Source organism: Aspergillus uvarum, assembly GCF_003184745.1.
Source record: "Aspergillus uvarum CBS 121591 unplaced genomic scaffold BO82scaffold_52, whole genome shotgun sequence".
NCBI classification, from domain to species: domain Eukaryota; kingdom Fungi; phylum Ascomycota; class Eurotiomycetes; order Eurotiales; family Aspergillaceae; genus Aspergillus; species Aspergillus uvarum.
The window spans coordinates 28339-44301 of record NW_020291349.1 but is presented as its reverse complement, the minus strand read 5'-3'; the positions used below and the strand labels follow the sequence as shown (position 1 = coordinate 44301).

At 54.8% G+C, this 15963-nt stretch overlaps 6 protein-coding genes across 6 annotated transcripts in view; 3 read left to right on the top strand and 3 right to left on the bottom strand.

The window, feature by feature from the left end:
• Window positions 1–339, bottom strand: part of BO82DRAFT_376883 (putative NmrA-like family protein) — a gene marked incomplete at both ends in the record, with an annotated part of 1215 nt that extends 876 nt beyond the window's left edge. The window contains one exon of the mRNA XM_025637551.1: window positions 24–339. Coding sequence (XP_025488993.1) covers window positions 24–339 — 316 coding nt within the window. The remainder of the gene's footprint in view (window positions 1–23) is intronic.
• A 505-nt stretch (window positions 340–844) lies between these two features.
• On the bottom strand, window positions 845–1884 carry BO82DRAFT_356973 (GFA family protein). The gene is made up of 3 exons (XM_025635883.1): window positions 1409–1884; window positions 1147–1355; window positions 845–1072 (listed from the first exon to the last, which is right to left on the bottom strand). Exons 1-3 carry the CDS (start codon window positions 1527–1529, stop codon window positions 992–994), a joined length of 411 nt encoding a protein of 136 aa, XP_025488992.1. The 5' UTR covers window positions 1530–1884; the 3' UTR covers window positions 845–991.
• Window positions 1885–3942: 2058 nt separating this feature from the next.
• Window positions 3943–6371, top strand: BO82DRAFT_376881 (C6 zinc finger domain protein; the record flags this gene model as incomplete). Its single annotated transcript, XM_025637550.1, has 7 exons — window positions 3943–4064; window positions 4111–4195; window positions 4251–4357; window positions 4411–4740; window positions 4794–5234; window positions 5281–5540; window positions 5590–6371. 7 exons carry the CDS (start codon window positions 3943–3945, stop codon window positions 6369–6371), a joined length of 2127 nt encoding a protein of 708 aa, XP_025488991.1.
• A 2442-nt stretch (window positions 6372–8813) lies between these two features.
• optB (small oligopeptide transporter, OPT family) lies at window positions 8814–11618 on the top strand. The gene is made up of 2 exons (XM_025630155.1): window positions 8814–10762; window positions 10823–11618. The coding sequence occupies exons 1-2, from the start codon at window positions 9067–9069 to the stop codon at window positions 11482–11484; spliced, it is 2358 nt and encodes a 785-aa protein (XP_025488990.1). The 5' UTR covers window positions 8814–9066; the 3' UTR covers window positions 11485–11618.
• A 134-nt stretch (window positions 11619–11752) lies between these two features.
• On the bottom strand, window positions 11753–12943 carry BO82DRAFT_290277 (uncharacterized protein; the record flags this gene model as incomplete). The annotated part of the gene is made up of 1 exon (XM_025631681.1): window positions 11753–12943. One exon carries the CDS (start codon window positions 12941–12943, stop codon window positions 11753–11755), a length of 1191 nt encoding a protein of 396 aa, XP_025488989.1.
• On the top strand, window positions 12879–15739 carry BO82DRAFT_341694 (fungal specific transcription factor domain-containing protein; the record flags this gene model as incomplete). Its single annotated transcript, XM_025633558.1, has 7 exons — window positions 12879–13332; window positions 13391–13487; window positions 13519–13591; window positions 13640–14088; window positions 14160–14458; window positions 14536–14997; window positions 15095–15739. The coding sequence occupies exons 1-7, from the start codon at window positions 13252–13254 to the stop codon at window positions 15737–15739; spliced, it is 2106 nt and encodes a 701-aa protein (XP_025488988.1). The 5' UTR covers window positions 12879–13251.
• Window positions 15740–15963: the final 224 nt, after the last annotated feature.

The following is a 15963-nucleotide window of genomic DNA, read 5'->3' as shown; positions in this document are numbered from 1 at the left end:
GGGGGGGGGGGGGGGCAAGGGACGCGTGCGTACATGCTTCACCCCCGCCCGCTTGGCGGCATCCACCACATCTTGATGCTGTCTCCGGCGCCGCTCGTTGTCGAAGGTGTTGGAGCTGACGAAGAACAAATTCTCCACCTCCTCAAAGGCCGTGGCCAGCGTGCTCGGGTCGTCGTAGTTGACCGCCCGGAAGGCGAGGCCCTTGGCTGTGAATTTGGAGGCTTTGGCTGGGTTGGAAGAGGCGACGGCGTAGGTTGACGGGTCGACGTGCGCGAGGAAGTACTCGAGCACGTGGGCGCCCAGGCCGCCGGTTACGCCGGTGAGGAGGTATTGGACCATTTTGCTTTTTTGGGGGGTGCTGTTGATGATTAGGAGGTGAGGATGGAGGTGAAGGGTTCATCCGCTCAGGTTGGTCATGGTGTTGTTAGGGTTATATAGCTGATCAGATTAGATTAAATCGGCTTGGCTGATGGCTGATAAATCAGACGGATTGGTCAGCCGTGCTGACGCCGGGTGGCTTGCGGTCGCATGATGGTGTGACCTTCCTTGAGAAACATCTGGGGAATTCTGGATGATTAGGGCTTGGTTGGTGATTGGTTTCGGGAGGCTGGAGGGTAGAGTTGTTGGTGGTGGTGGTGAGGAGTTGAGTCACTGGGCATATAGAGCTACCGCATGAGCTTGGTGGTGGTGCGGGATGGATGGGACACCTGGTGTTTTGAGTGCACGGACACTGCTCTGGCGTTTGGGGTAATTCTCGCGACGCCATGTCAGTATGCTTGATTAGGGCTGGGCAAGAATGCGACCGTGTTGCTTATTTATTATCGGTCGAAATGTCAGCATGCTTGAGCTGTGGAAGAATGCACCCATATTCCATATTACAGCACATAGTAATTATCATTTCTGTGCCGGGCATAGCTACATGGCCATCGGCCAACATTCTGGTAACATCTCCGTTCACTTTTCCCATCCGCAGACATCACGCATCGATCCACTACTCCGGCATGTGCTTGAACGGCTTGGCCAAGTGCTCCTGGCAGAAAGGCAGCTTGCTGACCGTCCAGATCTCGGTGTCCTGCTTACGTCAGACCATTCCTCCTAACTACCTTCCGGATTCTGTGTCGAGACTGATAGGTGAACGTGACATACCGGCTTGAGCTTCTTCTTGATCTCCGTGTCCAGCGTGCCCGCCTTGATGGCGATGATCTCCGGGGCGGCATCCGGGTCATGGGCGATGGGCGAGCCGCACTCCGAGCAGAAGATGCGGTGCACGGCTTTACCCGACGACCCCAGCCCCGCCCAGCTCTTGGTCGGCCCGTTGATCGTGAGCTTGTCCTTGGGCACCACGGCGACCAGCGCTGTCACGAGTCGAAATTAGCATGCCCTCGATTTTGGAGCAGCAGAGACGTACAGTAGGTGGAGCCGCTTTGCCGCTGGCAATCGTCGCAGTGGTCGTACCCGACCAGGGCGGGCTCCTCCACCTCGATGGTGTAGGTGACGGCGTTGCACAGACAGTGACCGGTCAAAGGCATTTTGGGAGGATGTGGAGGGATTCAGTAATTGGTAGGCGAGCAAGGTTCTCAATGAGGACCTTTGAGACGACTAGCGAGGTCGTCGAGTACTTATAGGGAGCAAGCAGCTCTCGTGTTTGGGTGTTTCTCGGCAGATCATCAACTCATTGACGACATGGCGGGGTTGCGAGACTTTGGAGGGGGTTCACTTGCGTCACTTGGCAACTTTTCAGCCGGATTGACCAGTCACTACTACTAGGTATGGAGAATCAATATTCCAAATACGAATGATACGAATTGGGGTCTCACTGCGCTGATGCACTGATTTGTCACGCTTCATGGGAAGCTCCCCCCACAGCCAATGGGTCGCGAGTGTGTCGCTGTTGTGCCCCCGCGATAAGAGTCAAGGTTTCACGCTAACCATTCCCCCCCCCCCTTCGCCCGCTGTCATTCTCGCGCCCAAGTATTTGGAATTGGGAGGTGGTTTATCTTGGTGTCTGATTACTTTTTGGCAATCGTGTGTCGGCAGGTCTCCGATCATTGATGATTGGGTTCTGAGGGGGAAGGATCTACGGTGGGTCCCTGGCATGGATATCAGCCTGAATGTCTCGGTCTTGGTTGAGCTGCGGTGATTGACCAGTTGCCGAATGTGATAACTGCAACAATGCACCGCAGCCGCTCAGGCTCTACCACTTTGGGGACTATGCAATTGTACTGAACATGCTATGCACTGCATACTGGTATGCCACGGGCTGATGCATCAGACAAGCGAGTTTGGTAGGTTGCGCCCATCGCTCATTGCTTGCCCGCTTCTCTCATATTGCGCAGCGCATTTGGAAGCTAGGTTACGCCCGCAGCGTATTCAGCTGTTCGTAAGGGCTGAGTTGTTTCCATCTGATATGGGACTATGAGCCAGAGCATTTACTTTACTTCATGGAGGAAACCGCTGGTGCTGTGCTGTGCTTGCAGCGGATGGGTCCAGCGAGCCACATACCCCTGGGGCTGCTTTCGCTCCGCCGCCGTTGCTTTCAGCCCTAGACTGTCCCGACTCCCGAGTTATGTGGTGGGGACTCGCTAGCCAGGTTCATCTGATGAGCCAATGCTAAGTGTCGGGGGCGGGGCTCTGGCTCAGCGCTAGGACGGCCCCGCCTAGGTGGATGAGGTAGTACAGGAGGAGAAGGCCGTAGACCAGGACGGCGAGCGAGTAGTACACGTCAAGGTGGACGCGGTGGCGGAACCAGCTGGCGTAGCGGCGGTTGGTGAGGCAGCGCGCTTTGTAGAGGACTGCGGGGATGGTAATCCAGAGGGCGAGGTGCATTGTGAGGTAGGTGGGGAGGTTCAGGGGGAGGGTTTTGTTGCGATGCTTATGAGGATGAGGTGGTCATAAAGCCAGTTATGAGGAACGTTGAGGATGGTTGTAGAAACACTTGCCGAGAGAGTGCATGGTCGGTTGTGGTGTGAAACGGGAAGTTGGAGGAAGTGGTGATTGTAGGTTTTCCTTCTCAGACGATAACTCCTGAGATGAAGCGTTGGGGGTCATACTTATGTTCAGGTCATGAAATGGGGTTTATGGGGACTTGCTGGAGCTGAAGATGTCCGCTTAAGGGTTTCGGTTGTGGAGGTGGGATGAACGGGCTGCTCAAGTCTTACAATGAGCATAAAGGGAGCTTATATGGAGAGTTTCGTTTCTTTGATTCTATTTCTGCATGCTTGCTCGAGATCTGCTGGGATTCTTCAGCTCAGAGACTCCTTGAACTGATCATAGTTGTGGTTTCTCCAGCGCGAAGCGAAGTTGCTTGCAACAAGACGAAGAATCCACTATCGAATTCGATAGCGAGTCGGAGGAATTGGAGGTGTTGTTTCAGGCAGGAGCAGGCTACCTCAGCTTCAGCACACTCAATCTACAACCCTAGGAATCAGCATACTCTCGAAGCTGATACATCGGGTGTCTCATGACATGGTGTCGCAAGATTGAATCGATGGCACATACTATGAGTTAGGGATACTCTGGCCTGAGGCACGCATCACAGCCGGTACCGGGCTGATCTAACCAACCAAAACAGTTTCTATCCCATTTCCACATCTCCGGTTCCGGACAGCATCTGGCTGCCATGCTAGATGATTTGCTTCCTCCCGATGGTCTATGAATTATAAAATATTGGTCGAGTCATAGTTTAACATACCCCTTCAGAGACTCTACATTAAGCTTACCCGTGACTAGTGATCATGCTCTTCGTTCTGGTCTAGTCTCGCGATCGGAAGTCGACGTGTCGATCCGAGTATATAATAGCAAAAGCACGCGCATTACCTTCTGCTTTGTACAAGGCGGCATGTAATACACTTGACTGCGCAGCTAGAAACACTCATCATACCTACTCAGTGTCATAGTGTAAAGTTGACACCTCGGGGGGCCGCACTGACCCGGAGATTAGACATGGCATTATCTCCGGAAGCTCCGCCGGCTAGCCTTGCCCGCCGACATCCTCAACGTTCACAACACCACCACCATCATCCCACGTCGCGTCGAAATCTTCGCAGCCTGACACAGACTGTCTCGTCAGTCATGGAGACACCATCAAACACGTGAGTATGGCTGAGCTAGTCTTTTGATTGGTTCATCTAACAGCAATCCCAGGCCCGCACTCAGACGGGCCAAAAAAGCTTGCACCGAGTGTCGCCAACAGAAAGTATGATCGCTCCATCGTTCCTCCGTGATCCTGCTCATCTCGTATTTTGCAACAGGCGAAATGTGACGCTTACATGAACCCGGATCTCCCATGCTCCCGCTGCATAAGGATGAAAACCCGTTGCGTCATCTCGGACCCATTTCGCAGAGAACACAAGCGCCAGTACGTTGCTCAGTGGTTGGAACGGAACGACCAAGCTCTTATAACTTGTATAGACGCCTCTCTGAACTTGAACACGAAACCGATGAGTTGCGCCGGAAATTGAGATGCTCTCATTCCGAATCGCTGCAGCAGTCTCCCATCGCCATGCTGACAGCAGCGGCGGAGATGAGAGTACACTCCACACCGACCGCAGGGCACCTGAATCTTCCTCCTCAACCACACACCACCAACCCCTACCACTCCCAGCTCACACCCCAAATGAGCCCGACTTTATCTTATCCCCAAATGGAAGTGGTGCCAGTCGAGGTGTCTGACCCTACAGAGCCGCGCACCTTGAAGAATGTCAGACTCACAGGGTCTGAGATCGACGAACTGTTCCGACTGTACGTGGTCAGATCACTATAGAATGGTAGATTTGAAGCTGATCTCAGGATAGGTTCTTTCGGGACTATGCGTGCTTTTTACCAATCTTAGACCCTCAAACCAACCCGAACGCCTACCACGCCCAGTCGAATTTCCTTTTCTGGGCCATAATCGGCGTTGCGTCGAGATCATACACCGAGAACCCCACGCTGCTCATGGCTGTCTCACCCAATATCACCGAGATGGCCTTGCTCTCGGTCACATCGACGGCTCCCGCCTGGCACACCATTCAAGGGTTGTTGCTGGTCCTAACTTGGCCCTTCCCGAAGGAAATCAACAAAGCAGATGTGATGTTTCCGCTGAGCGGGATGCTCCTGCACATTGCAATGCAGAATGGATTGCACATCCCTTTGTCGAGTCATGAGTTTGCGAAGAGAAAGATACCTGCACCATCGGAAGCGGACATGGCTAGACGATCTGAGTTATGGGCACGCTGTGTCGCTGTATATCAGCGGTAAGCTACTCCTTAAATCCGGAGGCAGGATTCTGATGGTCGGTAGCGCGTGCGTAACAAAGGGACAATGCCCTCGGTCAACGGTGGACTTGCAGCAAGACCTGGGCCAGCAACAAGTCTTATCCCAGAAGATTGCCCCATCTTTGGCACTAGAGCTCAGGTGCCTAGAGCTGATCGCCCGATGCAGCGCAGCCGTATTGGAGTTTGGGGTTCGGACCATGTTAGCTGAGCAGGAAAAGTCGTTTGATATCCTCTTGCGCACGTTCGAGCGTCAGGCAACCGAGCTCGAGGCCCTTGCAAACTCAGGTAACATGTTCAGACCTCAATATGCTGGCTCAAGACTGACGCCACACAGCGAACGATCGATTTCACACAACTATGTGTCGCCTGTGCGTCCAAATGTTTCACCTTTTCAAGAATCAGACCATATATACATCTGACTGTCTCACACGACTTGCGACAACGGCTTGTAGGACGATCGACTGTATCCTGGAAATTGGGCAAAGCATGGCCAACCTTGCTAGTGCTCCAATGCAAATGACCTATGGACTTCTCCTTCCGACATCGGCGCTCCTGCGAATCCTCAAATGCTCCAACGACCCTGATCTTGACATTGCGAGAGGAAGAAAGGCCCTCTTCAGTGCAATTAACATGGCTAAGCGCATGTCGGTGGATGTTCATGACACGGCGTCCAAAATCGCAATAGTCATGAACCAGCTCTGGAACAGCTCCAAGGTTTTCCGAAAAGCCGACGGGACTGGATTCATCGCTCTCCGAATCCGCAGCCGCCTCGTCCTCAGCCCTGTTATCGATACGATCTGGTGGTGGCGCGATGAATTTGAGCCACAGTTCTATCCTTCTAGCGCAGCTCAAGCAACTGTGGCTGAAGGAGGTGCGTTGCTCCCCCGCAATTCTATTGGCAATCTGTCCACTGACTCGGAGATAACAGCCGACTCTACTAGTAACCAGATAAGCGGACCGTCCAACGCCCTTTGTGGTCTTGTGGACCGACATGATCCCGTGTTGTTCGACGAACAGTTCCTTGCAGACTTCGAATGGGCACTAAGCAACGACGGCCTCCTGCAACCGACCGAGCCATATGGGTCGGCCTGGCCTGCCGCAGGGACGATAGCCTAGACCAGATCGCTCAGAGTATTTAGCATCTTTACCATACACACGTGCCTACGCGTCTCAGAGGCAGGCCGCCACAGATGCCAAGCGGGCCCGATCGAAGACGGGAGAGATGAAAGTCCTGCAAGCGAGCTTGCGCCACCGATACCACAGCATAGGGACATTATTCTGGCCGACCAGATCAGCAGCTCATTGCTTCCGACCTGAGCACGCTAGTATCGAGCGGCATGCACCTTCATTATGGCCGAAGTGGCCACCCACGCGTAGATGAGCCCGAAGCCGTTATCGCGAGCTCAGTCAATTGGCCCAAGCCTAGGTTGTTGTTATCATCCTCCGTGCGTAGGCGATGATTACCGAACGGCATCCCTGCCATCCGTAACAACCTGCGTTCCCAGCGACTTGAGCCGGTAAATCCAAGCATCGGACATCGACTTTCAATCAGAAGTACAACACGAGCTAGTCCAAGGGGGGTAGAGGTAGCTGGCGAATATACACCGAAGAAGCGGTGTCCGTGCCCAGGAGGCAACGGAGATTCCCGGAATGGGAAGTCGGATGGCAGGATGGTGTGTCAGACATGATGCATGAGATACGAAGTAGCCACAGCATAACCGGCTAGGCAAAGGGGGCGAAATCCTCTATGCCTGGGAAGCCGTCCGCACTTTCCAACACTTACGTCCGTCCCAATTAAGACTGATATTTCCCGACATCCGAAGCTCTTAAGTCAGAGTCCGACAGATAATCAACAAGCTATGCACAGTGAAGGTACCTGAGTGTGTTCACGACCATACAGCAGCATTGCGTAAGGTTAGTGTGCGATTAGGTCAGCTAGTTCAGTGTTCATGAGTGTATCCATCCCTTACTGACAGGAACCAGCAAGGATGCGCCAAGATCAAATGCGGCGGCGCATGGGGCGGGGGAAGATATCCAGTAAGTTAGGTACGGAGTATCTACGGAGGAAGCGAGGATTTACTCCGGTGCCCCGACACCTTTATCAAACGTATCACGCGTCGCATATCGCTCGTCATAAATATTACCCAATACCTCCAAAAATACCTTCCGGAACCGGCTAAAATCAATCTTACCACAATCTTCCCGGAGCTGACCGCCTTCACATTTCTTATCGCTTGTTGTGAGACCTTCTTCGACCACTGCATGAAGTCTTCTCACCAGAGACCCAGTGTGGGATTCTTAGACTCTTCTCCAAAGCCCCCAGGTCTTTAAATTGAAACCGCAGAGCTTGTTGCCCCATCCTCATCGAGAAGTGTGGTGGTGTCAGCGGCGTGTGGCGGTTGTCCCGACCATCGGAACTCTGCACGGAAGACCGACCTGAAAGGATGGAACAATCCCTGCCTAGGCCAACTGGCTGCATTAAGACTTCTGGGAGCGAAAGCCAATAATTAGCCAAGCTGAAGGTAGTCTAGGATGGGGTGGCTTGACCGGCCTACTCCGGATTGGTGCGCACCAACCAAGAATGAGTCCAGGGCGCCTCGCTAGCTTATCGTGAACAAGCCTGAGTCAAAAAGGGGGATAGTGCGCCGGTCCACAATGTCTGGCTGACCCCGGGGAAAAACTTCACTTATCAGCGACCGCTGCAGCGTTACATACATACCACTTGGCATCGAGACCATCTCGACCATTCATGCACGCGGGGAGTAGCTCTGCTACCCCCCCCCTTCTTCTTTTCTTCTTGATCTTGCCACCGAAGGCGAACCTACTACTCATGTGTACATTGTTTATCCAATTAGTACGCCTCTCCGATTCCGCTAACCTTCCTCCCTCCCACCCACAGATCGGAACCCAATTGATAATACGGTTTATCTGGTGATTGCATTCGGGCTGAGTTTAGAGTGATATCCGCTAGAACCTCGGCCCCCGGGTCAATGCATTTGGCGGCCTGGCCCTATTCCCGCTCCAGATGCCAGCCATGATAGCCTCCCTACTTCCTTCCCCCTAGTCAACTTCAGTCGCTAGCAACCTCAACTCCCCACTCTTGGCAGTTGTATTTCCACTGAAACCATCCCGTGACCACGTAAAAACTACCCTTTTCTGGTTCGACCAGTGAGTCACTGTCACTACTACTGTTCACCGGTCTTTTTTCTGGTTTGAAGGGCGCAGTGACGCGGACGCTGCAAGCGAAGCTGATATGGAAGGGCGGGATGGGAAGGGCCGTGCAGGTGGCACACGCCTTACGCATGGCCTGACCACGCTCAAGTCTAAGACTACTTTAGTCTCCCCCGGTTTTCGCTACCCAAGCCAGTAATCTCCATGATTGGAAGATGCCTGGCCAGTGTGTTAGTGGTAACCTAGTGAACACGCCGTACCAGCCTACCAGGTAACACTAGCACATGGCAAACGAACTGGGGTACCACTAAGGCTGGCTGATAGCCGCAAGATAGCCTCGACCACATTCACTGGCCGTTCCTATCAGCGATTTAATCTAATTTTCGATTTTCGCCATCGATAAATTCACCGGGCTACCGTCGGCCTTCACTGCATATCGCATGGTGGCTAACCAGGATTGGAAGGTCGTATGGGCGGTATATGTACCTGCCTTCCTCCGCCTGTTCGTCGCTCTTCTTTCTTGATTCTCTCCCCAGATCAACATCTACTGTCTACTTGTTCTTACTGAGTGTCTCGTCTCTCAGTCGTTGACTTCTCTTTTCACCCTTCACCCTTGCTGTGTGGCTTTGAAACCACAACGATGCAGGAGAAGGAAGTGGCCTACTCCACTTCGGTGGCTGACGAGACAGCCCCCGGGGAGACTGCCGTTCACCTCAAAAACCTGAAGCTACAGCATCAGTGGGACCCCAATCTGCCCGATGAGGTCGCCGACGAGATCGATGAAGCCCTCCACACAACCGACAAGGGGGCGCGCGAGGGCATGGCCCATGAGCTGCTGGACGACTCGCCCTACCCCGAAGTGCGCGCTGCTGTGCCCAACTATGACGAAGGTGGTCACACCAACACCATCCGCGCCTGGACCATCGGTATGATCTTCGCCACCATCGGTTCGGCCCTGAACATGCTGTTCTCCATGCGCAACCCCTACATTGTCATTCCGTCATATGTCGCCCAGGTGGTCGCCTACCCAGTGGGTGTTGCCTGGGCCAAGTTCATGCCAAACAAGCAACTGAGTCTGTTTGGACGTCAATTCAACCTCAATCCGGGCCCTTTTAGCAAGAAAGAGCATGCCCTCATTGTCATCATGGCCAACGCGACTTTCGGTGGTGGTGCCGCCTATGCGACGGACGTCTTGTTGGCTCAGCGCGCCTTCTATAAGCAGTCCTTCGGATGGGGGTTCGAGATCCTCATGTGTATCTCGACCCAGATGCTCGGGTTTGGTATGGCGGGTTTCTTCCATCGGTTCTTGGTTGCTCCCGCGGCCATGATCTGGCCCTCCAACCTCATCAACTGCGCCCTGTTCACAGCTCTTCACGACACCCGCAAGCCGGACCCATCCAAGGTCAATGGATGGACGATTGGCAAGTACCGCTTCTTCCTCTACGTGATGATCGGGTCCTTCTGCTGGTACTTCTTCCCGGGTCTCATTGCGCCGTTCCTGAGTTACTTCGCCTGGGTTACCTGGATCAAGCCCCAGAACCCGGTCGTGAACCAGGTCTTTGGCGGCGCAACTGGGCTGTCGCTGATCCCCATGACGTTTGACTGGACGCAAGTTTCGGGGTTCAACTTCAGTCCCCTGATCGCTCCGTGGCATGCGATCGCCAACACGCTCATCGGCATGGTGATCTTCTTCTGGATCGTGACCGCTGGTATCCACTACAGTGGAACATGGTTCGCCCAATTTCTGCCTATCAGCGATTCCAGCAGTTACGACAACACGGCCACTACGTACAACGTCTCTCGCATCATGACGCCGGAGTTCACCCTGGACCTGAAGGCCTACGAGGAATACTCCCCGCTGTTCCTGTCCACAACCTTCGCCCTGTGCTATGGTCTCTCGTTTGCTACGATTATTGCTCTGCTTGTCAACACCGGTCTCTTCCATGGCAGTGAGCTCTGGGTGCGCTTCCGCAACTTCGGTAAGGAGGAGGAGGATGTCCACGGCCGCCTGATGGCTCGCTTCAAGCCGGTTCCGCTCTGGTGGTACGGGGGCGTGGTGGTGGCTATGATGGCCATCGGCCTTGGTCTAGTGCTGGGATATCCCACCCATTTAAGCTGGTGGGCTTTCTTCGTGGCCTTGATCATCGCCGTGGTTTGGTACGTGCCCATCGGTATCATCCAGGCGTCCACCAACGTTGCCCTCGGCTTGAACGTCTTGACCGAGTTCATTGTCGGGTATATCCAGCCGGGCAAGCCCATGGCCATGATGCTGTTCAAGACCTACGGGTACATGAGCATGTACCAGGGATTGTATTTCAACCAAGACATGAAACTAGGTATGTGCAATGTTGTTCGTCGATCGCGAGATGACGCACCCTGACTGACTGTTTGACCAGGCCACTACATGAAGATCCCTCCCCGTGTCTCCTTTGCCGGACAGATGGTCGCCGCCTTGTGGTCCTCTATCGTCCAGATCGCCGTTATGAACTGGGGTCTCGCGACCATCAAGGACGTTTGTAGTTTGGATCAGCCCAACCACTACACCTGCCCCAACGGCCGTGTGTTCTTTAACGCTTCGGTCATCTGGGGTCTCATTGGTCCCCAGCGGATGTTCTCCCCGGGTCAGATGTATGTCAACTTGCAATGGTTCTGGCTGGCGGGTGCCTTGCTTCCCGTGATGGTCTACCTCGCCGCTCGCATGTGGCCCAAGTCCAAGATCCGGTACCTCAGTGCTCCCCTGATCTTCGGTGGCGCTGGTCTTATCCCCCCGGCCACCCCGCTCAACTACCTCACCTGGGGTATCGTGGGTATGATCTTCAACAAGTATATTCGCGACAAGTTCCGCGGCTGGTGGATGCACTACAATTACATCTTGTCCGCCGGGTTGGATGTTGGATTAGACCTGTGCACCATCCTGATCTTCCTGACGATCGACCTCACCGGCGCGAGCTTCCCCGATTGGTGGGGCACCCGCATTGCCAGTGGTACCATGGACACGATGGGTACGGCGATCCAGACGGTTTTGACCAACGGGACCTTTGGCCCGACGAAATGGTAGTGCGAGGGAGCTGCCCGTACACCATACACAGGTCGATAACTTTTGTTGTGGAATCGTGGTGGAGGCGTGTTTGGAGGAATGGCCGAGAGAGAAAGTACAAGCCCGCCGGTGGACCTGGCTGGGGCTGTGATTTATGATCCCGACGACTTATCTCGCTGTATTATGATCCTGTTATAATTCCTAATTCTATCTGTTGGTGATCTTACTTGCATGAGCTCCTGTAAGGGTCATTCTTCTTGATTGTATGTTGTAATTGTACATCAAATCATTACCCTACAAGCTGCGACTTCTCCCGCATCGCCCGGAAGCATTCAGCAACACGGTAAAAGGCCTCCTTTGGCACCCATCGAGGCTTTCCAGTCTCGTTCGCTTTCTGATCACCTTTCTTCTCCTCCGGGAAGTACTTCACCAACGAGAAACACATCATGTCGAAATCCCTCGCCCCGACCCCGGCGGGCATACAGGGAAACGCAAAGACATACACGAAGACGGCATCCACCTGCGCCTCGGGCCTCGCCAGCAGCCCCAACTGCGTCTCCAGGTAATCGGCCTGCTCGCGCTCGCTCCGCGTCGGGACGATATCCCCTTCAAACACCCCACTGCCATCAGGATTCCGACCTGTGAGTAAGGCGAAGCCGCCATCGCCGCGGACGGCCGCTCCTTCGTACGCACAGCATCCGACCTCCATCACCACCAGGGGTTTATGATGCTTGTTGTTGTGGCTAGGGTCCATGACCCGGTGCCGCTCAAGCCCCGCGAGGTATTCCCGCGCCGACTCGCCCCGACGGTAGTAATCGACCCCGACGATATCAAACAGGTCCCAGTCCACGGCCTCCCAGGTGCCCGCGGCGTACGTGACGGGTCCGTGGAAGTGGGTGCGGATTTCTGTCACGAAGGCGCGGAGCGCCGCGTTCAGCAGGGGGGATGTGGCGAGCACGGAGGGTGGGATTGCAGCACCAGCACCAGCACCAGCACCAGCACCAGCACCAGCGCCATGACCGGTCTCACCCCCAGGACTAACAGTGGTAGCACTCAGCTGCGCCGCAAACCACGCCACCCGCTCCTCGAACGTCTGCCCCGGAAACACCCCGCGACTGAAGATACTGTACTCGCACCCGGCCACGAAGACCAGGTCGGTCAGCCCGTCGTGCACGCGCAGCCGCTCGGCCACTTCCGCGGCGCGGGCCAGATACTGGCAGGTCTCGGCGATGTCGGCGTGCATCTTCCACGGGTTGAAGTAGACGGTTAGGCCTGCGGCGTGGGCGAGGCGGGCGGTGGTGGCGAGGCGGTCGAGGGGTTCGCCTTCGAGGCGCACGGCGGTGGCGTGCAGGGTTTGGGCGATGGTGTGCATGTCCTGGGTGGTTTGGGTGGGGTTGAAGGTGGGGATGGACAGGGTTTTTTCGGGGGAGGTGTTGGTGAAGTTGAGCCCGACGTCGTAGACGATGCCGTGGTGGTGCATTCTGGTGGTGGTCTTTGGTGGTTTGGAGATTTGGGGGTTTGGTGGGGGGGTGGAGAGGTGAGGATGAGATGCGTAGGGATCTAGATGAAGGGTATGTGTATGTTTGAGGTGGATCGAGGAGGTGTTTTTTATACTCTCTATACATGCTTCTGGATAGGGTTGAGGCCCGGACAGCGCAGTCTTGGCGTTCCGAGGTCCGTGAAAACTCTCTCTCCGTCTCGGGCTGGCTCGACTTCACTCGTTGACACCCATTGACCGTTTGTCTTTTCGGTTGAGCAATGACTGGTGGAACTTGTACTTGAGTCCTCATGTTCGGTATTACTGGTAGTAGCAAGAGGGCAAGGCAGGAAGATCTTGATGAGGGTTCCCCTGAGGTGGAGAAGGTGGCTGTATGGCTTTCAGGTCTCTGTACCAAGTACTGCATGCTGAATGCTAACGCTTTCCTAGTGTGATCGTTGTCGTCAGCGGAAGGTGCGAGATTTCGAATATCAACACCTTCCAGACTTAAACATTGATTGCTTGTTGACAGACCAAGTGCGATCGCGTGAACCCCTGTGTGCAGTGCATCCGAACAGGGTCGGACTGTACCTACAACCGGGGGCATAAGTTTAAAGAGAAGCGACAACGCGTTCTTATTTCCAGCGTTTAGTACGTTATTAGCTGTTTCAATTGAGGTTGAGCACTAACAGCCAACAGCGAGAGGAGACTGGAGTACATCGCGAATAAGCTTGATCACCTCGCAGAGGTAGTTGGCCGACTGAGCCATGAGCACTCCAGCCATGCGACTTCAGCCGGACTGCGTCTGCCATTGCAGCCTTCATTCCACCAACCCAGCCAGCCATCTTCGTCTGCTTCTACACACGTGGAAGGAATCGAATCGACCCTTTTCGCCCATGTGATCTTCACTGCGAAATGCCTCCAAGCGGCGGTGATGGACACCCACCTTCCCTATAGCGATGTCCCCGAGTTGACTACCGCACTGAACAGCCTGTGGGACACGATAACTGCTCAGACACAACAGAACCAGATATTAGAATGTTCGCAGCCGTTTGCGGAGCTGCTTCCCCGAAACTTGACCCCAGACTTGAAAGACTTGCCGATCCCCTCCCTGGACCGGATCATGGCCTGCTTGAGACTCGCTCACGGTGCGTGTACTTTATCCCCCTCCCCTCTAGCCGCAACTGCAATTGTTCCAAGACTAAACGCGTTAGCATAGAATGTTCATCCAGTCAGCTCTATTGGCCCTTCGAGTTCGGATCCCTGGGCGACTTCACCCACTACGTGATCCGAGCGTGCTCGCCGGGCCCGATCACCGATATGGAGCTGATCATTGTGCACTACGTGCTTGCCTGGCTGTTCGCCGAATGCGCAAACCTCAAGAGAGGTGACCTCCTGCTCAAGCAGGATTACGAGGCCGAAGCCCTCATTTGCCGACAGAGTCTGGAAACCCTTCTGGGTAGTCTGTCCTTCCATGTAGCTACAAGCTTGGACGCTGTGTGTGCTATGTACATGGCTGTACGTTTTCCCCTTTACAATCAGTCACGGTTTTTGGATAAAAGAAATGCTAAGTATCCTCATTCCTGGGTAAACAGACAATCCACTGTCTCCAGCACGGCAAACCCTTTACCGCATGGTCCTTCATCTCCAAGGCTTCACTTATCAGCCAGGCCCTCGGGCTACACAGCCCTCATGCTACCATGGGCCCCGCTGGACTAGAAGAAGCCGAAGAGGATGAAGATAAGATCCAGCGGAAGATGCGCCTCTTCTGGGCGGTCTACGTCCTCGAGAAAGCCCTCGCCCTGCGTCTGGGCCGGCCGTCCACGATCCACGACGCCGACATCACGCTACCAAAACTCCGTCTCGACCGCCGGATGGCCTCCCTTCTCCACAACCGGCTGCCGGACTGGATCGAGGTGGCCGGTCTGTACGGACGGGCGTACGACGAGATCTGTAGTCCGAAGAAGCTGGCGCAGACGGCGGCTGTGCGGGAGTCTCGGATCCGCGCTGTGGCGCGTGAGTGGGAGGGAGTCATTGCCGCGCGGGGGGATTTGTATGTACGTTGTCGTCCTTCTCCTTAAACTTTTATACACCTCCTTGGTCGGGGTAGAAGAGGTTCAGCCACTGATTCTTCATCCTGTCCGCTGTGAGCAGAAACACCCCGAACAATGGACCAGCGATGCCCTTGCCCCCGGCCTGAGTGATTTCATCATCCACGCCAACCGGGCGACTGAGTACTCGGTCCTGGCGTCGATCTATCGAGCTATCCCCCCTGAAACAGAACCTCCTTCTTCAGCGCCTTCTTCCGGTGATAAGGGCATAAAACCTAGTCCTGAATCCCTCGCCGCAGCAAGACTCTCCCTCGCTGAGACAGACGCCTGCATCACCACCATGCTTGCCGCCGACGCCGACGCCGCCCCCGCGGCGTGGCCGTCCTCTCCTGGCTTCGATGTCTGGCTCACCGAGAATTTACTCGTTGCGCCGGTCATGCCCTTTTTGATCCTGCTCGGTGGGCTCGTGCACTCGCCTGGTTCTGAGGAGTCGGATCTGGATATCTTAAGGCGGATCGTCGATGGAGTGGGTCGGCTGGTGCGCGTGCCTCGGTACGCGCGGTGTCGGAAGTATGGACGGGTTTTTCGGGTCTTGTACGATGTTACTGCTGCGTTTGTGGAGGTGAGAGGTAAAAGGAGGATGGATAGGTTTGTTGGAGAGTTGGGGGTCGGTGTCGGTGAGGGAGGCGAGTTGGGTGGGCTGGGGGATCTGGATGCGTATTTGGATTGGAGTGGGGGTGGTTGGTGACTGGACTGTGCTTTTCTCTTTTATAGATACTAGGCACTGTGTGGAGAGACTGCTTGGGGTTCTTCCTTTTCCCTTCTTGCCGTTTTATGGAAGAGCTTTCAACATCTCCCTGCCATCGCTATCCCCTGAGAGGCCAGTACTGTGGCTGAAAACCTGGGAGTAATGTTTTGATAATGCCCAGGCTATAGGTCTGGGGACATCTTAACAACTCCACGTCTGAAATA